At 36.1% G+C, this 23544-nt stretch overlaps 2 protein-coding genes across 2 annotated transcripts; both read left to right on the forward strand.

Annotated features, from left to right (window-relative positions):
- Positions 1 to 229: 229 nt before the first annotated feature.
- On the forward strand, positions 230 to 1378 carry LOC127111333 (uncharacterized). Its single transcript, XM_051046183.1, has one exon. It carries the CDS (start codon positions 230 to 232, stop codon positions 1376 to 1378), a length of 1149 nt encoding a protein of 382 aa, XP_050902140.1.
- A 7208-nt stretch (positions 1379 to 8586) lies between these two features.
- LOC127075446 (homeobox-leucine zipper protein HOX32) lies at positions 8587 to 13884 on the forward strand. The gene is made up of 18 exons (XM_051016909.1): positions 8587 to 9078; positions 9699 to 9858; positions 10004 to 10116; positions 10211 to 10301; positions 10389 to 10484; positions 10596 to 10709; positions 10804 to 10887; positions 10985 to 11140; positions 11231 to 11305; positions 11388 to 11494; positions 11612 to 11801; positions 11927 to 12115; positions 12199 to 12279; positions 12389 to 12523; positions 12640 to 12962; positions 13048 to 13159; positions 13296 to 13445; positions 13543 to 13884. Exons 1-18 carry the CDS (start codon positions 8867 to 8869, stop codon positions 13687 to 13689), a joined length of 2535 nt encoding a protein of 844 aa, XP_050872866.1. The 5' UTR covers positions 8587 to 8866; the 3' UTR covers positions 13690 to 13884.
- Positions 13885 to 23544: the final 9660 nt, after the last annotated feature.

Below are 23544 nucleotides of genomic sequence, written 5' to 3' on the forward strand. Positions count from 1 at the left end.
CTTATGTATTTCAGTACCAGTATTACACTATGTATAATATGTATTCTAGACATATATTATATGTGGGTGTTACAATTGGTATCAGAGCAGGTCGTATCCTCGACTTAGCCATGAGATATTATAAGTATTTCTTTCTGCCTCATATGTGGGTTGTCATCATTGTCCTTGATGTTATATTCATAGTATTGATCCTGATCAACTTAATTCTATTTGTATGACATTCAGGATCATGGCGGACAGACACAGAGGTCGTGGTAGACCCAGAACTCAAAATTCTGACTCTGAACCGCCAAGTGGTAGTGAAGATTTTCAATGGCCTCAGTTTGTGCAACAGATGCAACATCAACAAAATCAATTTATGCAACAAATGATGCAACAGTGGAATGGTGGTCTTCATCCTCAAGGGGTTCCACAAGAAGCTGTAGGTGGTAGTTTCCGGGATTTCTTTCGCATGAATCCTCCTGAGTTCCATGGTAGATTAAATCCTGTGAAGGCTCGTGAGTGGATAACCATCATGGAAATGATTTTTCAAATAATGCGCTGTAGTGAAGAGAATAAGGTTGTGTTTACTTCTCACATGATGAAGGGTCCCGTTGTGAGATGGTGGGAGAATGCATCGACTCTTATGACCAATCAAGGGGTACCTAGAGATTGGGAGCATTTTAAGACTACTTTCTTGGATGAGTATTTTCCTAGCTCTTTGAGGACTCAAAAAGAATTTGAGTTTCAACAGCTTAGACAAGGTACTATGAAAGTAGCTGTGTATGCTGAGAAGTTTGAAGATATGACTGCTTATTCTAGACAGGCCGAGTACGCACCAGATGAGAAATGGAAGATCGATCAATTCCTTTTTGGTCTAAGAGGTGAAATTTCTCATAGTGTTTCTCAAAGGGAATTCACTACTTATGCTGAATTGCTAAGGCAATGCTATGTGGCTGAGAATAATTTGAAAAAAGTTCAAGAAGAAAGGGATCAGTATAGGAGTGGACAAAAGGACCAAGGGAGGCCAGGTAACCAGTTTAGACCTAGACCTCAAGCTTTAAAGGGAAAACAAGTGCAACATGCAAGGCCTAACCATCCTCCGCAATGTCGAGTATGTAAGAGGTCTCATTTTAGAAGATGTGCTGGAAGTGGAATTAAGTGTTTTACTTGTCAGAGGGAGGGACACACGGATATGGATTGTCCTCAGAATAAGAATCAGATGCAGGGGAGGAGCACTGGTCGAGTTTATACTTTGGATGCAAGGAAGGCTAAGAGCAACAATGCCTTAATTGCTAGTACATGTCTCGTCAATGATCATCCTTGTTTTGTATTGTTTGATTATGGGGCGACACACTCTTTTGTATCAATTCAGTGCATGAAGCGTATTGGCTTGTAAGAAATTCCCTTGTCTCCTCCTATGGTGGTTACTACCGCCATGGATGATGTGGTTGAGACACCATTGATTTGTGAAAATTGTTCGCTCTCGGTGAATGGTAGAATTTTCCAGATTGATCTTATTTGTTTACCACTTAAGAAGGTTGACGTGGTTTTGGGGATGGATTGGCTTTCCGCCAATTTGGTGTTTATTGGATGTGAAAAGAAGTTGATTATCATCCCATCTAGTGAAGCTACTCCAAAGGATGTATTAACTAATATCTTAGAAGGTACGATTGGCATGGTTAATTTCTTATTTGAGAAGGAAAAGTCAGTTCTCTTGGTTCTCACCAAGGAATCTAGCGACAATTTGAATGTTACACAAAAATCCAATTGTTTGTGAATTTTCGGAAGTTTTCCCTGAGGATGTCATTTCTCTTCCTCCTGAAAGGGAAGTGGAATTCTCTATTGATCTAATACCTGGGACGACTCCAATCTCCATTTCTCTGTATCGTATGGCGCCACTCGAGTTGAGAGAGTTGAAGGATCAATTGGAAGAGTTGTTAACCAAGAATTTCATCCGACCTAGTGCCTCACCATGGGGAGCTCCAATGTTACTAGTAAAGAAGAAGGATGGTAGTATGCGGTTGTGTATTGATTATCGTCAGTTGAATAAAGTCACCATTAAGAACAAGTACCCTCTACCAAGGATAGACAATTTGATAGATCAGTTGAAAGGAGCCTGTGTATTCTCGAAGATCGATTTACGATCGGGCTATCATCAAATAAGAGTTAAGAATTCGGATGTACCAAATACCGCATTTAGAACCGGATATGGCCATTATGAGTTTCTTGTAATGCCTTTTGGTGTGACGAATGCCCCTGCTGTTTTCATGGACTATATGAATCAAATATTCTAACCCTACTTGGACCAGTTCGTAGTGATCTTTATTGATGACATTCTTATTTATTCTCATACTCCCCAAGAGCACGAAGAACACCTAAGGATTATTCTATCAGTACTGCAAGAGAAGCAATTTTTTGCCAAGTTAAGTAAGTGTGAATTTTGGATGGACGAAATGAAGTTTCTTGGTCATGTCATATCGCAAGGAGGAGTATCGGTAGATCCATCTAAAGTCGAAGCAGTTATTAATTGGGAAAGACCAAAGAATGCTTCTGAAGTCAGAAGTTTCTTGGGCTTGGCAGGTTACTATCAAAGATTTATAAAGGGATTTTCACAGATAGCCTTACCAATGACTAGACTTACCCAAAAGGAAAATTCTTTTAAATGGGATTCAAAGTGTGAGCAGAGTTTCATGAGTTTGAAGAAGAAACTAACAACTGCTCATGTTTTAAGCATCCCTGATCCTAGTAAGTCTTATGAAGTATTTTGTGATGCCTCTAAGAAGGGATTAAGAAGGGTGTTGATGCAAATTGGTCAGGTTGTAGCATACGCCTCTCGTTAGTTGAAGGCTCATGAAGAGAACTATCCAACTCATGATCTTGAACTAGCTGTTGTTATCTTTACATTGAAGGTGTGGCGACATTACTTGTATGGAGGGCATTTTGAGATGTTTAGTGACCATAAGAGTTTGAAATACTTATTTGACCAGAAAGAGTTAAACATGAGACAGAGGAGACAAATTGAGTATTTGAAGGACTTTGATTTTGAGCTTAAGTATCACCCGAGGAAAGCGAATAAGGTTGCAGATGCCTTAAGTCAGAAAGAGATGCATAAAGCCGAGTTAATGATGTTAGAATACACATTGTTAGAAAAGTTCTAAGACCATAATCATCAGTTTAGTTGGAGGCATGATGGTGTGATAATAGGAAACTTGAATGTTACTTCTAACCTAAGGGAAGAAATCCGACAAGGACAAATGATAGATGAGAAGTTGCAAGAAATGTCGACTCAACCAGGTTTCGCTCGGTCACTGGATGGAGTTATTCTATTTAATCAGAGGATTTGTGTTCCGAATGATGCCGAGTTGAAAAGAAAAGTTTTGGAGGAAGGCCACAAGGGGGAGTTTACCATACATCCAGGTTCATCAAAAATGTATCAAGACTTGAAGAAGGACTATTGGTGGCCTGGAATGAAAAGGGACATTGCAGAGTATGTGTCAGAATGCATAGTATGCCAACAAGTAAAGATCGAACATCATAAGCAAGGTGGTTTATTGCGACCTTTAGAGATTCCAGTTTGCAAATGGGATAGTATTTAAATGGATTTTGCAGTAGGGTTACCTCGTACCCAAGGTGGTTATGATTCAATTTGGGTGATTGTGGATCGGTTAACTAAGTCCGCACACTTCTTGGCCGTGAAGACTACTTACAAGGCAAGCCATCTTGCACGGTTGTTCATTTCAGAAATCGTAAGACTACATGGTGCTCTAACCAGCATTGTGTCTGACCGAGATCCAAAGTTTACTTCAAGATTTTGGAAGGCATTCCAACAAGCTATGAGATCAAAGTTGTGTTTGAGTACGTCTAATCATCCTTAAACAGATGGTCAGACTGAGAGGACGATACAGACACTGAAGGATATGTTAAGAGCTTATGTACTTGAAAATGGAGGAAATTGGAAGGAGCTCTTACCCTTGATTGAATTCACATATAACAATAATTATCATGCAAGTATCGGGATGTCCCCCTATGAAGCTTTGTATGGACGGAAATGTCGAACGCCTTTGTGTTGGATGGAAGTTGGCGAAGAAAGAATCTTAGGACCAGAGATTATTCAAGAGACTATAGAAAAGATATGGATGGTTCGTGATAAAATAAATAAAGCACAAGATCGCCAAAAGAGCTATGCAGATCATAGGAGAAGACCATTGGAGTTTGATGAAGGTGATCATGTATTTTTGAAGGTGACTCCAAGATTTAGACTGAAAAGTCCGTTTAAGTCACAGAAGCTAAGTCCGAGATACGTAGGGTCATACCAGATTATAGAGAGAATTAGAGAAATAGCCTACAGATTAGCCTTACCACCTTCACTATCAGAAATGCATGACGTTTTTTACGTACCTCAACTTCGAAAGTTCATTCCAGATTCTCTTCAGCATATCCTTCCAGATTCAATAGAAGTATAAGCATACCTAACTTTTGAACATCTACCAAGTCGTATTGTAGGATGGGAAGTTAAGGTATTAAGGAATAAGGAGATCCCTTTTGTTAAGGTTCAGTGGGATGAATCACATCGGGGCGATGCTACCTTGGAACTGGAGTCGGAAATGCGAGAAGCTTACCCTCATCTCTTCCAGGTAATATTTAAATTCGAGGACGAATTTTTATTTAAAGGGGGGAGAATGTAATATCCCGTATTTCCTTAAATACTCAGATTCCCATTAATTGAGATCAATTGAGTTCCTATGTGTCCTATAAGTTATCAGTTGGGATAAACAGGGTAAATAGTGAATTTAGATTGACTTAATTAATATTAATTGGGACTGACCTTTTATTAATTGGAACATTTTGGTAACACTAGTAATGGGTCAATAGCTCTAGTATAACGAATATTACAAGTTTAGTGCCACTTGAGATATTTGTTACTATTAGTAACCTTTTTCTAACCACACATTTCTTGTGGAAAATGGTGACCACATGTCTTTACTATCTTCTAATCTCCTACCAGCCACCTTGTGCCATGATCATTCTCCAACTTATCAGTAAAAGGGAAAGATAGAAGAAGAGGGAGCAAGCTAGTGAAGAAGAAGAAGGAAAGCTTGGGGAAATCAAGAGCTTGGAATCAACATCATCATCTCATCCTCAACAACTTCTCCTCTTCTATTTCTTGAGGTGGGTTCTAGTTAGAAACCCTAGGATTTCTAGAGATTAGGGTTATAGAATCATAAATGAATCATAAGAATCCATGCTATATGGTGAATGTTTTCTCTTGATTATGTTGATTTCCATGAACAAGTGTTTTGACATACTCTTCATGATTGTTGTGACTAAATGATTGGTTATGGTTGTGGTTATGAACTTGAAACCCATGATATATATGTGTGTATAAGTATGTTGTATGATGGATTTTGTTGGAAGAAGAAGTGTGTTTGTCTGTTAGAAGAGAAACAAAGTTATGTAGGTGGGAATCCAAGTGATACAGAAAGCATTTTTGTGAACATGATAAGGACCAATCGACTGGTCTTGAGCTTTTCCTCCAAGCCAATCGATTGGACACACTCTCAAAGATGGAAAATATGAGTTTTATGAGAACCAATCGATTGATACAATCCTCCAATCGATTGCACAAACTTTTTGTTTTGCAGAAAAGGAAATTATAGCAGGACCAATTGATTGATAGTGGATTACAATCGATTGCACAAATTTTCTGTTTTGGAAATTTGGAAATTTTTGTGGTGCCAATTGATTGACACTGAGGATCAATCGATTGATTCTCTGTATACTTTGAAAAATAGGAATGTGAGAGGAACCAATCGATTGGGCTTCCCCAACCAATCGATTGACTTATGCCCAAAACTTCAAAATCCATTTCTTAAATGTTTCTAAGTGCATTCCTCCAACCATTAATCAATTGTGATGCTATACTTGTATTGAATTCATGTTAAATGTGAAAATTACATGATGAATCTAGTGAGTTAGCCCAGGGATTAGTATTAAGCCATAAGTTAGACTCGTAACTTAGATAACATTAGAAGGCGACATTCGTCCGTACGACGCTTATGTGGAGGTCGTGAACGAATGGTTGCCATAGTTGAGAGTGAGACGTTTTGTATGGAACATGCCATGTTATTGCTTGTGTATTTTGGTGAATAAAGTCACATTTGATTGATGAATCTTGTTATGATTTGTGGAACCGATCATGTATTCAGAATGTTTTGCCCTTGGTGGTGCACATCTCTATTTGATATGCTTAAATGAGTAAGCAATAGGATGTGAGACCGATAATTCGTGCCTCAATTGGGTATGAGCCCCAACCACGGCGGACGTGCGGGAAAGGTGGACACCTAAGTGGGTTCGAGTCTCATACGGGTGACGGTCGCTTGAAATGAGTTTGGAACTCATAGAGGACCCGATATCCACCGCGAAGGTCGAATCATACGAGCATGCATGAACTGAGCTTGCCCTAGACGTAGGTCCACTCAAGGATTGATGTTTCGTGAATCTGAATAATGATCTTGTTTTGAGTTGCGAGAACTCAAGTGCATGTTTCCATACATTGCGAGTTAGTTCCCCGTCACTTAAGTCTTCTTTCCCTTGTTTACTTAAGTTGGATATTGATTAGAAAATCCTGTAGAGCCGAGTGGACCCATAAGATAGGGAACCCACTGAGATTATTATCTCACCCCATGTTGTTGATTATTTTTCAGGTGGTTCTGAGTAGGCGAAGGGTAAGAATAAGATAAAGTGATGTCTTGCTTACCTGATGTTTGGATGGCTACTCCGCCGTATATATACTTTTGAGATCATTGTATAATGATCTAGCTCCTAGTTTTATTTTGGGCACTTTTGTGTATGTTTTGTGCCATGTTATGTTTCTTTTGGGCATATAATATATGTACACTGTTGTCGCTAGGCGCTTATGTATTTCAGTACCAATATTACACTATGTATAATATTTATTCTAGACATATATTATAAGTGGGTATTACAATCCGCCCTCAAATGCATATGAAAGGCATTATTCCTGTCTTAGAACCTTAAATATGAGTGAGTCATGAGGCTTCCCTTCAGCTTGCCTTTTCTTGCTTTTAATAGTAAAACCCTTAGGATGACTCTGAGGGCTACCCGTTTCTCCTCACGCAACTTGGATCTTGCCCCATCTATTTTTCTGCTCCTCAAGGTTAATCCTTGTCGTTTAATATACAAGGCAACACATAAATGTCACATGCTATCTAAGGGATACACATGAAAAACACAAAGTTATAAAAAACTTACTCAAATATTCATAAGGGTATTACTGCCCTCGAGCCACATAATCGCTCACCTCACGTGAGCTGATATCTCTCACAACCATAAACACCATCGAACATGGCGTCTCGCCGCCGCAGATGAATAATAATAATAATAATAATAATAATAATAATAATGATAACAATAATAATTATTATACTTACATGCAAATAGAGTTGTTTGTGGTACAATTTCTTGAGAAAACTGAACCGATTCAAACCAATCATTGTAAAAGTTCACTCGAACCAAATCAAATCATTGCAAAATTCACTCAAACCGAACTGAACCAAACTATAGTAAAAGTTTACTTGAATCGAATCGAACTGATTTAATTTACTTAGAACCAAATTGAACGAACTCTTTCAATTTACTCAGAATCAAACAGATACAAAATTATTGGTTTGTATATCGTTTCAAAATTTCAAACTGTACCGAACACAATATTTTTAAAACCAAACAATTTGCTAAAGAACTTTATTTAAACTATTTATTATTATTTTTTAATTTAAAATTTTATTTTTAGTATTTTCATTTTCAATTTCGATTTGATCCAATTTTAAATTTGATTCGATTTATTTATGATATATTACTTCGATTCTAGAAAAAACTATTAATACAATATGTTTTGATAATCAAATATAATTGAATTATTTTACCCAATTTTGTTTGAACAACACTACATGCAAACATGATGGAGTATTTAAACTTTCAAAAATCAAAATCATATAATATCATCCGAGTAGAAAAAATCACAAGGCACAATTATTATCAACACATAGAAAACAAATAATTTAAAAATATTACAACTATTATACTAGTACAATTTTGAAACACATAGTACCATCTCCCCCTGTAGAAAAAGGTGAAACCAAACAACCTAATGGAGCTAACCAAATATTTGTCCTTCTCTCTCATCCTTAGTACTACAAATTAAGTCATCATACTATATTATAAACAATGATCCATGCATGTACTTACCATACACCATCCATCCATGCATACATGATCACACATCCTTTGAAATCAAAGTTGAAATTCAAAAAGCATGATTTCATGAAGAGAGAGAGAGAGAGAGTCTGCACTCTGCACAGTACTGTTAGTATTCCTAGCTGACCCTTTTCCTGCACACACAACACAAGAGAGAGAAACACAAAAACTTTGTTTACCAAATAAACACCAAATTAACCATTCGTTAAAAACTCTATCTCTTATTATCTTCTCTTGTCCTTTCACATCTTTTTTTCTTTTCCTATATTTTATTTTATTTTCTTACCAATAATTAAATCTTTTTTTATTTATATACAGACACAACACTTTCAACTTTCTTTCACTGTTATTGTTTCATCTTTTTCTGCTAAAACCTTCTCTCTCTTTCTCTCTCTTTCTTCTCTCAAGTTTTCTAGCATTTTTCACCACTTCATCTTCCACCCACAAAACCTCTCTATCTCATCTATGAACGATACTGGAGGCTCTCTTGACGAAGAGAGCCAACACAGTGAAGAACAAGAACAGGAACCATTTCAACAGCTTTCTTAGTTTTTTTTTTCATTCTACCAACTTTGTTTTTTTTTTGTTCTTTTCTCCCTTTGTGTGAGTGATGATGGCACTTTCTATGCATAAAGACGCTAATAACCAAATGGATGCTGGTAAGTATGTGAGGTACACTCCTGAACAAGTTGAAGCTTTGGAGAGAGTTTACACAGAATGTCCAAAGCCTAGCTCTTTGAGAAGACAGCAGCTCATTAGGGAGTGTCCTATTCTTTCCAACATTGAACCTAAACAGATCAAAGTTTGGTTTCAGAATAGAAGGTAAAACTTTCAGAAATGTTAAAAGTTTTTTTTTTCTTTTGTTTTGGTGAAGCTTTGTTAGAAAATGTTTTCACTTTTAGGTGCATTTTTGTTTGTCATTATGAAAGAAAGGAACTTTGAAAGAAAATAACTTGTGGGGTTTGGTTTAGTCTTTTTTGTTCATTCTTTCTATTTTTTTGTATAACATTTATAGATTTTTATTTGTCATTATGAAAGAAAGGAACTTGAATGAATATAACTTGTGGGGTGTTTATTTTGTGTTTTTTTTTTATTTTTTTTTGTTTGTTTTAATCCCTCAACATTTTGTAACATTTAAAGGTAACAAGAAAGAGTTTGAAGAGAATATCTTGTAGGGTTTTTATTTTTTTTGTTTGTTTTAGTCTTCTTTTGGGTTAGTTATTTTTAGGCTTAAAATGTGTTTTCAAATCATTGTTTTGTTTGTTTCTTGTGGAAGTTGTTGACCGCTTTTGCATTTTGTTTTTGCTATCATGATCTATAACTTTGAATGTAGTTTTATGCATTAACTGGTAAATGCAGTTTCTTAAATAAGGTTTTTAATTGTTTATAATTTTGTTGGTGTCAGTTTTGCTTACAATGTGCTTGCTTAATTGCTTGTGTAGGTGTCGGGAGAAGCAAAGAAAGGAAGCTTCTCGTTTGCAGACAGTGAATAGAAAACTGTCTGCTATGAACAAATTGTTAATGGAAGAGAATGACCGTCTGCAGAAGCAAGTTTCTCACCTGGTTTATGAGAATGGATACATGAAGCAACAGATTCACACTGTGAGTGTAAGAAACTATTCCTTTCTGTTTAAATAATTTTAAGTTTCCTTTCTTGTTATAGATATTTTCATTGGATGCATAAGTTAATGTTTAGAATCTTATTGCAACTTATCATTGATTAATGACATGCTTTGTTGTTAAACAGGCTTCTGCTGCAACTACCACAGACAATAGCTGTGATTCTGTGGTAATGAGTGGTCAAAACCAACAGCAAAACCCACATCAGCGTCCTCAAAGGGATGCCAACAACCCAGCTGGGTTAGTAACACATTTTTTTATTGCATTGTCTACTGATGTTAAGTTATGTTATTCATTTCTTTATTAACAAGATTTATTGTTTATGTTCAATTAGTCTCCTTGCCGTGGCTCAGGAGACCCTGGCAGAGTTCCTTTCTAAGGCTACTGGAACTGCTGTCGACTGGGTCCAGATGATTGGGATGAAGGTATAATAAGTGACCAATTCAACCATTTACTTCATTATTAAATTTGAATGTTAGTATTGATTTATTTTGTGATGTATGCATATGTAGCCTGGTCCGGATTCTATTGGTATTGTTGCTGTTTCCCGCAATTGTAGTGGGATAGCGGCACGTGCCTGCGGCCTTGTGAGTCTAGAACCCACTAAGGTAATTTTCTGTTATTTTTTATGGTGATTTGTCTCATCCTTGCTATTTAGTAATGAATATGTGTTGCTTGACATTTTTATTGACTAACTTGTCTGTGATATTTTGTTATAGGTTGCCGAGATTCTTAAAGATCGACTGTCATGGTATCGTGACTGCCGATGTGTTGATGTTTTGAATATTGTCCCCACCGGAGGTGGTGGTACAATAGAGCTTTTGTATATGCAGGTAATATATTCTAACAGAAATTTTAATGCAGTTTCTTTTTATTTATATTTAATTTAGTGCTTTTGTTACTGATTATTTTGTTGATGCACATCAGACATATGCGCCAACAACATTGGCTGCAGCTCGAGACTTTTGGACTCTAAGATACACTACTAGTTTGGAAGATGGAAGTCTTGTGGTACAGTTTAGAATCTACCATGTTATTGTCAAATAATTATTTACTTCAGATTTTATAACATTTAATTTTTAACCGACTATAATTAATATACTGGCAGATATGTGAGAGGTCGTTGAATGTTTCGACTGGTGGTCCTACAGGGCCTGCTTCGACAAATTTTGTGAGGGCTGAAATGCTTCCAAGTGGTTTTCTAATTAGACCATGCGAGGGTGGTGGATCTATTATTCATATTGTTGATCATGTTGACTTAGATGTAAGGAACATACAAAATTCAACTTGGTTTTGAAACTTGCATGTTTTTGAACCTTTAGTTCTCAGTTTGTAACATTGTTTTTGATTTTAGGTTTGGAGTGTTCCTGAAGTACTAAGGCCCCTCTATGAATCTTCAAAAATTTTGGCTCAAAAACTGACTATTGCAGTAAGTCTAATTAAATGTATAGATTTTACCCAACTCATCATGTCACTCTTTGTTACTTATTCAATTAAAATCTTCTTAACAGGCTTTGCAACATGTAAGACAAATAGCACAGGAGTCCAGTGGTGAAATTCAGTATGGTGGCGGGCGCCAGCCTGCTGTTTTGAGAACATTTAGTCAGAGACTTTGCAGGTTAGCCCCTAATATGATGCTTTTAGAATCTATATGAAGTTTGGCACATGAATTACTCGCCTGTTTTCTCACACTTGATGTGATTTACTAAGTGTAATGTTTGTCTTAAATTTTCAGAGGGTTTAATGATGCTGTGAATGGATTTGTCGATGACGGTTGGTCTTTGCTGGGAAATGATGGCGTTGAAGATGTGACAATTTCTGTGAACTCTTCTCCAAATAAGTTTTTGGGGTCTAATTACAATTCATCAATGTTCCCTGCATTTGGGGGTGGTGTCTTGTGTGCCAAGGCATCAATGCTGCTGCAGGTAACTTAGTCAAACAATTTCATAAACAATATAAATTTAGATGCTCCTCCTTATGGTTACCTATTTCGGAAATGTGAAGAACCTGATGATCATTGTACCTGTCTCTTTTTAATGGTGTTCTACAGAATGTTCCTCCTGCTTTGCTTGTTCGTTTTTTGCGGGAACATAGATCGGAATGGGCTGATTATGGTGTTGATGCGTACTCTGCTGCTTGTCTCAAGTCTAGCCCCTATGCTGTTCCATGTGCAAGACCTGGTGGCTTCCCCAGCAGCCAGGTCATTTTACCTCTTGCTCCTACAGTTGAGCACGAAGAGGTATTTATCTTACTATTTGTTCGTCTTTATCATTTTCTATTCACTTAATATATGCTCATTTGTGATCCGTTACACTGGTGCAGTTCCTTGAAGTAGTTCGTATAGAGGGTCATGCATTTACACCAGAAGATGTTGCATTGGCCCGTGATATGTATCTGTTACAGGTAAAGTTGTTTGAATGTCTGGTTCACTTTCATGTCTTCTGTAACCGATAAGGTATTTAGTTCTGCAACTATTGTTTTACTTACCTTATGTGGATTAAACTTGTTGCAGCTGTGTAGTGGAATTGATGAAAATTCAATTGGAGCATGTGCTCAACTTGTGTTTGCACCAATAGACGAATCCTTTGCCGATGATGCACTTTTGCTTCCTTCCGGTTTTCGCGTTATTCCCTTGGATCCTAAATCAGTAAGTTTCATCATTCAACCACTGCTTGTATGAATTTAACATTGTGTTAATTGAAAGATAGTTTCAATATTTCTCCTGTTTGATATGTTAATGTGTTAAAGTGTTGTGCATCTCAGGATGTTCCGGCTACGTCAAGGACTTTGGATTTGGCATCAACACTTGAAGTGGGATCTAGTAATGCCCGAGCAGCTGGTGAAGGTGGTGATGCATACAACCTTAGATCTGTCCTTACTATCGCATTTCAGTTTACCTTTGAGAATCATCTGCGTGACAATGTTGCTGCCATGGCTCGTCAATATGTACGAAGTGTTGTTGGATCCGTTCAGAGGGTTGCCATGGCTATTGCTCCATCTCGCCAAGGTCCCCAGCTTGGTCCAAAATCACTTCCTGGTTCTCCAGAAGCTCATGCTTTAGCACGATGGGTCTGTAGAAGCTACAGGTTTGTTTCCATACAGCTTATTTTCAAATTTTAGTATTCTCAACTGTATTTTGAGGTCTTATTGTTTATGATGTGTCTTTCTCAGGATGCACACTGGTGCTGAGCTTTTCCGTGTCGAGTCTACAGCTAGTGATGCAATCTTGAAGCAACTTTGGCACCATTCTGATGCAATCATGTGCTGTTCTGTGAAAACAACTGTAATCACTATTCTCTTCTAACTTTTTATTCTTTAAACTCTACATTGAAAATATGCAATGTAATTTTTCAGAGTGTCTTATAGCCAAATAATCTCTCCATCGAGTATTCTACTGATTTTTATGAATATTATTGCAGGCATCTCCAATATTCACCTTTGCAAACCAAGCTGGACTAGACATGCTTGAAACAACTCTAGTTGCACTTCAGGACATAATGCTGGATAAAGTACTTGATGAAGCTGGCAGAAAGATTCTTTGCTCTGAATTCTCCAAGATAATGCAACAGGTAACAAAAGTGCTTATTTTTATTAGATTAATGCATCATTCTTCTTTGCAATTTTTTATATTATTAAATCTAAATTATTTTAATTTTCCTATTTCAGGGTTATGCTTATCTGCCAGCAGGGATATGTGTATCAAGCATGAACAGGCCAGTTTCTTATGAGCAGGCCATTGCATGGAAAGTTCTTAATGATGATGATGCCAATCACTGTCTAGCATTCATGTTCATCAACTGGTCTTTTGTCTGATGGGAAAATCATAATCAAGATACTGAACTTTATATTAATGTTTTAAGTTATATATTATATATTAAGTTAATGTCAGTACTTTAAAGTACCAGAGATACTGTCTCAGACGATTTCACTAATTTTCAGCTTTGTGTAATGTGTCTTTGTAAACTATGCTAATGTTTCTCTATGACTATATAAATATTTGAACTACAACTGTTTTTGTTTTATTTATGTGTGGCAATTTGATAATGTGATCATATATCTAGGATGTTTACTTTTTAGAACTCCACAAACCAGGAATATCATCATGGTGTTCTGCTTGCTTCTAAAGCAAAAGGTATAAGAAAATTGTATGGTTTCAACTTTTGATTACAGCCAATAAGGAGCTAGTTGTGAAGCTTGCCAAGTGTTGTGAAATTTGATCTATGATGGTGTCTTTTTAAATTCCAATCTTTCAAGACTAGTAACTTTTGCTAGCTGGAAACCAAGTTTAAGGAGCTTGGTAGCTACGAGTAAACGTCTATAATTTAGAGATCTTGGTCTAATAAATTTAAGAATACTTTACCTAGCAAAAACCCTATTGATGGAAGAAATAGGTATAAAGGTTGATGAAGAGTAATAGTATATAATCTATTTGCATGAGAATTAAATACTATTTAGATGATGACGTGTGAGATGGGGGTTGTGCTGAGAAAGATTATGTTGTCTCAAGAAATCAACAACCTTAGAGAATTGTCAAAAACCACAACAACACATGCCTCCACGCGTCTATGTAACCTCCATGCGTGGGGCCCACACGCCACCACCTACACCATGCGTGACATCGCATCCGACGACCGATTCCGATAAATTTTGTATCGCCCAACTCGTCTCTCTTTTCCGGTTACAGAGCCGATATCGGTTTTCAGTTTCAACTCGCGGAAAATCGTGCTCCATCCAAGTCCGAAACCTCCTATTCTCACCCCCATCCAAGTCTCCACACCCCTGCGCCATTATTTAATGCTTAATCCATTTCATTTCTAAATTTCGATGACTAATTAATTGTTATTAATTAATTTTGATTAATTTTTTATCTTTGATTTTTGTACTTTATTGTATAACATATTTTGATAATTTTAGAATCAGGTTAATTAAATTTAGCTTAATTTTTCATCATGTAATACCATGTTAATTTTAATTAGGATTAGTTAGTTTTAATTAATTTTAATTAATCTTGACTGTTAATTCTATATTTGTCAATTTTTTTGTACAATGACCATTTTACCCATAGGATTCAGGACATTCCTGACTTGCATGCTCCTTTAGCTTAAGATTTGTATAGATGCAACTGGTTTAATCTGGTTGATTCACTCGTTAGGTTTATTGCGTACGTAGTTCAACTGATATTTTTCAATTCCACTGATTGTGTCAAAGTGTACTTTGATAAACCAAATCCTTTGCATTGTGCTCAATTTCTCAAGCCTATTCAAGTGATGAAAAGACCTTTGATCATTTGATAGGGAAAGTTCCTTGTGTTTAGGCTGTACTGGACCTTAGGAGCTCAAGATGAATCTTGAGGTCTTGAGCTCCTAAGGTCCAATACAACCTAAACACAATGGACTTTCCCTATCAAGTGATCATAGGTCTTTTGATCACTTGAATAGGTTTGGGGAATTGAGCACAATGCAAAGGTATAAAATGTGAAACTTCAAAGGTATACAATTCTGATTTCGATATCACGTATTATTATATTGATTTGTCAAAAGGGTTCAATGATATGTATGATGATTCCATAAATGATTTTAAGAAGATTTCTCTCCAAAAATAAATGATTTTAAAACTTGAAGAGGAGATAAATAATATTAATCACGCTTTGGAAACTCTTAAGGAATATCATATTTATCTAGTTGATGAGTGTTATAATGCTTCAAATAATTTAGTTGAAAATATGGAAATAATGGAATGTGTTGAGTGTCCAATTTTAAAACTTAAAATTGAAACTCTTAAAGGACAACTAACACACGCTAGTTCACTATCTTATATTTGGAGGTGTGAAAAACACAATAAATGGGGGGTTTAAATTGGGTTTTAAAAAATAAAAGTTTTTTACCAACTCAAAAACTCCACACAATCAAAAGAGCAATGAGAGAAAGACACAAGGGTTTTTATCCTGGTTCGCTTGAAATCAAAGTTACTCCAGTCCATCCACCAAGATGATTTCTCCTTATACACAAGGACTTAATCCATTATAATCAAATGAATTACAAAAATCACAAAGAATAACTTTCTTTGTCTTCTTAAGGATCCGACTACAACTTAGTCTCCTTAAGGAAATCACAAAGAATAACTTTATTTGTCTTCTCAAGGATCCGACTATAACTTAGTCTCCTTAATGAAATCAAACAAACAAGTTTGTAATATATATTTTGTGTTACAAGTTGCTTTTTTAAAAGCCGATTTTACACAAATGAAATACAATCACTTAAAGAAAAGTATGCACAAATGTAAGAGCTTTTTCATGTAGAAACATCTTCTAAAATGTTGTACCAGCATTAGCATTTTCTTCAAGTCTCCAAGTCTTCCTTATATAGCATAATAGGAATATCGTTAGAGGGAAATCAGGGATACCAAAAGAGAAGTTGTCCACTAATGGATTAGTGACAGGTGTGATGAATAGTACTATCCTTCGCCCAAGTTTTTAGGAGTGGAAAGAATATTTTTGATTTCTACTATGTACTATTTGACCACGTATCCACTTTGATATTATCTTCAAATTCACTGGCTTCTGATTAAAAGTTGATGAAACATGAAGAGAAGAAACACAAAGCTCAAATCAGAATCTTCAGTTAGAACCTTGACCATGTCAGTGTCTGGCTTGAGATCTTCAGAGTCTTCAGCTAAGTAACAAAACTTCAGAATCTTCAGAATCTTCAGTCAGAATGTTGACAATGTTAGTGTCTGGCTTTAGATCTTCAGAGTTTTCAACTAAGTAGCAAAACTTCAGAAGCTTTCCATTCTTCAGAAGCTTGATAATTAGAGTCACATCCAGGAGAAGAAGCGGGGAGATCATTTCAGCAACAACATAACGTCTTTCCAGAACTTCTCAGGAGTGATCAACGCAGAAGCAGAAAGAACATTGCAACAACAACATAACGTCTTTTAGAACTTCTTAAGAGTGAATAAGCATAAAAGCATAAATAACATTGCAGCGACACCATAATGTCTTTCAGAACTTCTCAAGAGTGGTTCTACGCAGAAGCGAATTTCAGAATAAATGTTCAGAAACTGATGATGTTGCACGTCATAAATTCAAAATCAGAACTGATTGTTAAAGCTACACAATAACAAACCATTATAGTATCAAAATTGGTCTCACACAAATACTACATTGTTATCATTAAAACTCAAAGGTATAGATGCAAAACCAAATCTTGTCCTAAGAATGCCCCCCTTTTTGATGATGACAAAACCATATATTTTGATGAACAATTTTATATAGGGTAACCACAGAAGGATACATCACAGAAAAGCGTAAAGCTCCCCCTGATATGTACAATCCAAAAAAGATAAAATAAGAATGAAAGAACACTTTCTTGATTAACCTTTTTGCAGAACCAGAATGATCTTCTAACAAAATCTTGTTTGTCTTCAGAAGTTGCTTGACCTTATCCAGAACACTGGTTGTAAAAGTCAACACTCTAATGAACTTTACTTTAGAAGTTTGGTTATTTTTGAAAGAGCTTCAAAGCCTGGTTAAAAAAACTTTTTAAAAGAGCTTCAAGAGCTTCTGTTGCTCTTGACTTTCTCTGAAAAACAAACTAACAAAATATGCTTCGAAGTTGTTGTTAGAAGAAACATTAAAAATGTTTGGGTTTTGATTCACGAGCATAGGCATATCAAAATCAAATACATTCCCCCCCCCCCCCCCCCCCCTTGTCATCGATCAAAAAGACATTTTCAGAAACATCAGTATCAGAAACAAAAAGATTTATGACCATAGGAGACTTACTAGAAGTGGGTGCATCAAATCTCTAGGATGACTGTTTGGAAACATGAGAAACATCCTTCAAAGTCGTTGCTTTCTGGAGATCACTAAGAGGCACGTCATCCAAAACCATTTCCACTTTCTTCTTATTCTTCTTTGGTGATTCATAAGTTCCTTCTCCCTAAGCCACTTTCTTTTTGCTGCTTTTCTTCCTCTTCCCATAAGCATCTGGGTAGGTTTCTGGAAGGTTGAAAGGATCAACCAATGGATCAACTCCTCCCTGAATGCAACTAGCAAGGTAGTATGCCAGAAAATATGGAGGATCAATTTGAGTGAAGATTGGGAAGTTTGTAATAGGAATTCTTATTCCAAAAATATCTTCCTTGGTAGGAAGGTAATTTGGTTTGACAACTTGGGAAATAAGACCCTTGCTCTTCATATTCTTTCCCTAGAAGAATTTTCCAGAATCTATGACTATCTTAACAGTTAGTCCATTAACCAGAAGGTCTTAAACAAGACCATTCTCCACCATAATGTCTAAGATCAGTCTTCCATTGGAGATAAACTTCCCTTTTTTGGAAGAACTTCCAGTTTTGGTTTCTCTTATTGAATCCCTCAGAAATCTAAACCAAATAGCTGGAAGCACCAGCTTGATCCCTTTCTCCAGAAAGAATAACATTAACTTCTAAGTTGTGTTAATGTAGTCAGAAGAATGGGTGTTGGATCTATGATGAATGCAACCCAGGATGATTTTAAACCATACTCTCAAAGTATCAGTTACATATTTGGCACTAGGATTCTTTCCATCATCAAACTTCGTTCATTCTTTGAAAATTGTTGATGCTACCTTTGTGTCTTTCCGTGCATCAAATTTGACGTTATAAACCTTCTTCCCACAACCATTGTGAGAAATCAAATGTGTGATGGACTTTTCTGTAACCACAATCTTCCTGTTCATTACGTAGGAAATGATTATGTCTTTGTACGTAATAACATGAATCCATAATTGTTTAACAAGAACTGGATAGACTGGTTCTTTTCAGTCTTTCCAAGAACGCATTCCATCCTTGAAATGCCAAAGTTCCAGTAAGATTAAAACCATTATTCTTCAGGTTATGAAAATCCACAATAGTTTTACAAAGAACCATCAATTAATTCACCGGTGTGTTAAGGGTGAGTTCAGAAATCCATTCCATTTGGATTGTTCCATTGCAGGATTATTCTCGTCGGTGATGGAGTGAGGAGGAGATTGACGATTTCGTTGTTTATTTTCAGCCATTGTAGAAGATGAACAGTTGCAGGGATAAAGGTTGGCGGTTTGAAAGAGAAAAAAGTGTGGGAATATTGTGAGCATAGTGTGAAATATGAGTGAAGTGGATTTATATAAATATTTGAGTAATGATGAAAACAAGAGATACGCCATCATATGGGGAAATTTAAAAGTTTTAACCTAGTTCAAAGAAGGAGAAACCCAATGTGTCACGCCATCATCACGCATGCTCAGAAAGTGGGACAACTGTCACCACTAAGAACAACAAGATATCAAACTAAGTGACAACCATTAAATGGAATAACTGTTCAGAATCAAGAAGACAAATCAATAAGATTGCTTTTGATCAGAACATTTCTGATTCATGAAACTTCCTCTCTTCAGAAAGCTCATGTCTCAGAATTAAACAACACTAAATTCTCAGAACCTAATCAAGAGTTCTGGAAGCTTAACATTCTGATAACATCTTTTCATTATGGACAAGAGTCCACATATAAAATTTTCAGAATGAAGACAAATCTATCCTCAACAAGGTGTTTTGTAAAGATATTAGCCCATTGATGGTCTGTATCAACAAATTTTAAATGGAAAATACCCTTATGAACATAGTCACGTATAAAATGATATTTAATCTCAATATGTTTAGCCCTATAATGGAAGATAGATTCTTCGATAAACAAATAACAAAAGTATTATCACAGAGAAGAAGAATGGTACTATAAAAAATCAGATAATCTTCCAGTTGACTCTTCATCCATAGTATCTGAGTGCAGCACCCAGAAGCTGCAATATACTTAACTTCGGTTGTTGAAAGCGCAATTGTTGACTGCCTCTTGCTAAACCACGAGATCAGATTGTCTCCCAGAAATTGAGATCTTCCAAAAATACTTTTCCTCTCTATTCTATCGCCAACATAGTCAGCTTCATAATAACCTACTAACTTGTATTCACTTGATTTTCTATAAACTAAACCAAGATTAGTAGTACCTTTCAGATACCTAAAGATTCTCTTAACACCAGTTAAGTGAGTCTCCCTAGGGTCTGATTGGAAGCTAGCACACAAACAAACATTGAGTAAAATATCAGGTCTAGAAGTAGTTAGATTAAGGATAAAGCCTATCATACCTCTAAATAACTTCTGATTTACCTTACTACTCATCTATTCCTTCTCCAGAATACATGTAGGCTGTATTTGAGTTTTTGCTTGCTTGCATTCTGACCAGTTAAACTTCTTTAGAAGTTCTCTTGTATACTTGCTTTGGTGGATGTATGTTCCTTCTGAATGTTGATCATTTTGAATTCCCAGAAAAAACCTAAGTTCTCCCATCAGACTCATTTCAAATTCAGCCTGCATTAACTTAGCAAAATCCTTGTACAATGAAACATTAGCGGAACCAAATATAATATCATCAACAGAAATTTGTACAACCAGAATATCATTCTTAAAGGTTTTACAAAAGAGTGTCGTGTCTATTTTCCCTCTAGTAAAATCATTTTCCAAAAGGAAGTTACTTAGTCTTTCATACCAAGCTCTAGGAGCTTGTTTTAGACCATATAACGACTTTTTAAGTTTGAAAACAAAACCTGGGTTTTGAGAACTTTCAAAACCAGGGGGTTGGTGTACATACATTTCTTCAGAAATTTACCCATTCAAGAATGCACTCTTAACATCCATCTGATACAAAATAATGTTATGCTCTACTGCAAACAAAACTAAAAGTCGAATAGACTCTAACCTGGCAACTGGCACAAAGGTTTCTATATAGTCTATACCTTTTTTATGACTATAACCTTGTTCTACCAGTCGAGCCTTGTTTCTGACGACTTTACCTTTCTCATTGATCTTGTTTCTGAACACCCATCTGGTTCCAATGACATGGACACCCTTTGGTTTCTAAGTAAGATCCCAAATGTCATTTCTGGTGAATTGATTCAGTTCCTCTTGAATTGCTAAAATCCATTAATTATCCATAAGACCTTCATTAATAGATGTGGGCTCTATCAAAGATACCAAACCCAAAAGAGTTTCTTCAGAAGGTTTGAACGAAGGTCGAGTTTTGACCAATACATCTTTATCTTCTAGAATCAATTCTTCATAATGAGAAGTTCTTGATCTACTCTTCTTCTGATGAGTTGGACCAACAAAAACTTCTAGTTGAGTCGCTTATGAATCTTTTGCTTCAGCTTTCTTAGCTTTGCCTTATGAGTCTTTATCTCCAGAATCTTTATCCTTGGATTCTGAAAAATTGATCTTCATATCTGCAAATTTCTCAACTAGCTTTTACTTTTCAGGGTCAAGCTTATCATTGAATCTAACACGAATTGATTCCTCGACAATTCATGTCTCAGTGTTAAAGACTCTATAGCCTTTTGAGCATTCAAAATATCGTAACAATAAGCACTTATATGCCTTAGAATCAAACTTACCAAGATTTTATTTAGTGTTCAACATAAAGCAATCACAACCAAAAGGATATAAAAAGAAATGTTGGGTTGTCTATTCTTCCACAACTCATAATGAGTCTTACCCATAATAGGTATAAAAGAAATCCTATTATGAATATAACATGGCATGTTAGCTGCCTCTATCCAGAAATGCTTAGCCATATCAATTTCTTGGATCATAGTGCGAGCCATTTCTTGCAAAGTCCTATTATTCCTTTCTACAACCCCAATTTTTTATGGAGTTCTAGGACAGGAGAAATCATGGGAAATTCCATTTGTATCAAAAAGATTTTCAAAGTTCTTATTTTCAAATTCTCCACCACGATCACTTCTAACTCTGACTATTTTGCAATCCATTTCTGTTTGCACTTGTGAGCAGAAGGTAGAGAACACATAATGTGACTCATCCTTATATTTCAAGAACCTTGCCCATTTCCAACGACTATAGTCATCAATGATGACCAATCCATACTTCTTACCACTGATAGAGGCAGATTTTACTGGCCCAAACAAATCAATGTGTAGAAGCTCTAACGGTCTAGAGGTAGAAACAACAACTTTTGCTTTGAAAGAAGTTTTAGAAGACTTTCCTTTCTAACATGATTCACAAAGAGAATCTGAAGCATACTTCAGGTTGGGTAATCCTTTGACTAATCCAAGCTTATTTAGCTGAGAAATCCTTCTCACACTAACATGGCCCAAACATATGTGACATACCCATTGCTCTTCATTAACAGACTTTAAGCATTTTACGTTTTGATCCTTAAGATCATATGTCGCTTCTCGAAAAATACAATTCCTCGCGATGGTCGCGGAAAAAATTATGTTCGAACAGAATCGTCACCGGATTTTATTCATCCCAGTGAAGGAATAGGAAGATATCGATAAAACCTTTAGAAAATAGAATAATGGTCGTCGCAACCATATTCGGGTTCGAGAGTCGATTACGCAAGGGGAAGGTATTAGCACCCCTCACGTCCGTTGTACTCAACGGGAACCTTTTAGTTTAATTCGTGGTTTGAATGTTAGTTAAATATTGTTTTTTTTCTTCAAGTGATAATAATATTGAAAAGGGATGGATGAGAACCTCAAAAGGGGGAAAAAGGAGGTTTTTTATTAGTGTGCTCGCCAAGATCTCGCAATCTCGTGCCTACGTATCCTTATGGTGCAATAAGGAAATCAGAGCATTCATAGTTCGGGGAACTACGGTTGGTTGGTGTCTTTTAGTGAACAACTGCTTAGATCGCGCTCTAAAGGCTAAACATTGGCTTGTTTACTCTCGGCAGAGGATTGAGCACTAGTTTGTTATGCGCGCTAGAAGGGATTAAATAGTGTTCTTTCTGAAAAGAGTTTTGATCACACGGGGGTGACAAGTTGGATTAATATGTTTAGATGTTTTGTTGGATTGGTTTCGGTCTCACATGGGCGAGAAAGAGGTTTAATGTGTTGAGATATTTTGTTGGTCGACGATTACTCGGATAGTCGAGTAAGGCAAATCGTATCCTAATAGTCGAGGAGAGGAATCGAAGACTCTAGACCATATCCCTTTTCATCCTTAATTGTAAAAAGATTTTGATAATAGTTAATGTATTTTGAATGGATGACGACTACTCGGATAATCGAGTAAGACAACTCGTATTTTAACAGTTGGGAAAGGGAATAGAAGACTCTAGACCACTTTCTTTTTCATCTGAGTGATTTGAAAATAGGTTTATGTATGGTCGTGGGGTTTTTATAATATACGATAAGTACCTAAATGGCTGAGTAAAACAACTCCTATCCAAGCATTATAGGAGAAGAATCAAAGGCTCAAGACCATCTCCTTTTCGTATATTTTATTGTGAAAATGATTTGATTAAGTTATAAGTTGGTGGAAAAATGACAATTGTTTGACTAACCGAGTAAGAGAACTCGTATTCAAACAACTGAGGAGAGAAGTTGAAGGCTCAAAATCATCTCCCTTTTCATTTAGTTTATTATGAGAATGTTTTAATTTAATCGAGTTTAAGAGTTTATGGAGAAACGACAATTGTCTAACTGACCGAGTAAGAAAACTCGTATTCAAACAATCGAGGAGAGGAGTTAAAGGCTTAAAACCATCCCTCTTTTCATTTCATTATTATGAAAATAGTTTGATTAGGTTAAGTTTGGGCAAGTTGGAAATGACAATTATTTGACTAACCGAGTAAGAGAA

This window comes from Lathyrus oleraceus, chromosome 1 (genome assembly GCF_024323335.1).
Source record: "Lathyrus oleraceus cultivar Zhongwan6 chromosome 1, CAAS_Psat_ZW6_1.0, whole genome shotgun sequence".
NCBI lineage: Eukaryota > Viridiplantae > Streptophyta > Magnoliopsida > Fabales > Fabaceae > Lathyrus > Lathyrus oleraceus.

Excerpts from the sequence above, each read along its gene's own strand:
- LOC127111333 (XM_051046183.1), top strand. The coding sequence starts at position 230 with ATGGCGGACAGACACAGAGGTCGTGGTAGACCCAGAACTCAAAATTCT.
- LOC127075446 (XM_051016909.1), top strand. The coding sequence starts at position 8,867 with ATGATGGCACTTTCTATGCATAAAGACGCTAATAACCAAATGGATGCT. Across the intron at positions 10,117-10,210 it reads GATGCCAACAACCCAGCTGG|TCTCCTTGCCGTGGCTCAGG; the intron begins GTTAGTAACACA and ends ATGTTCAATTAG. Across the intron at positions 11,141-11,230 it reads TTGATCATGTTGACTTAGAT|GTTTGGAGTGTTCCTGAAGT; the intron begins GTAAGGAACATA and ends TTTTGATTTTAG.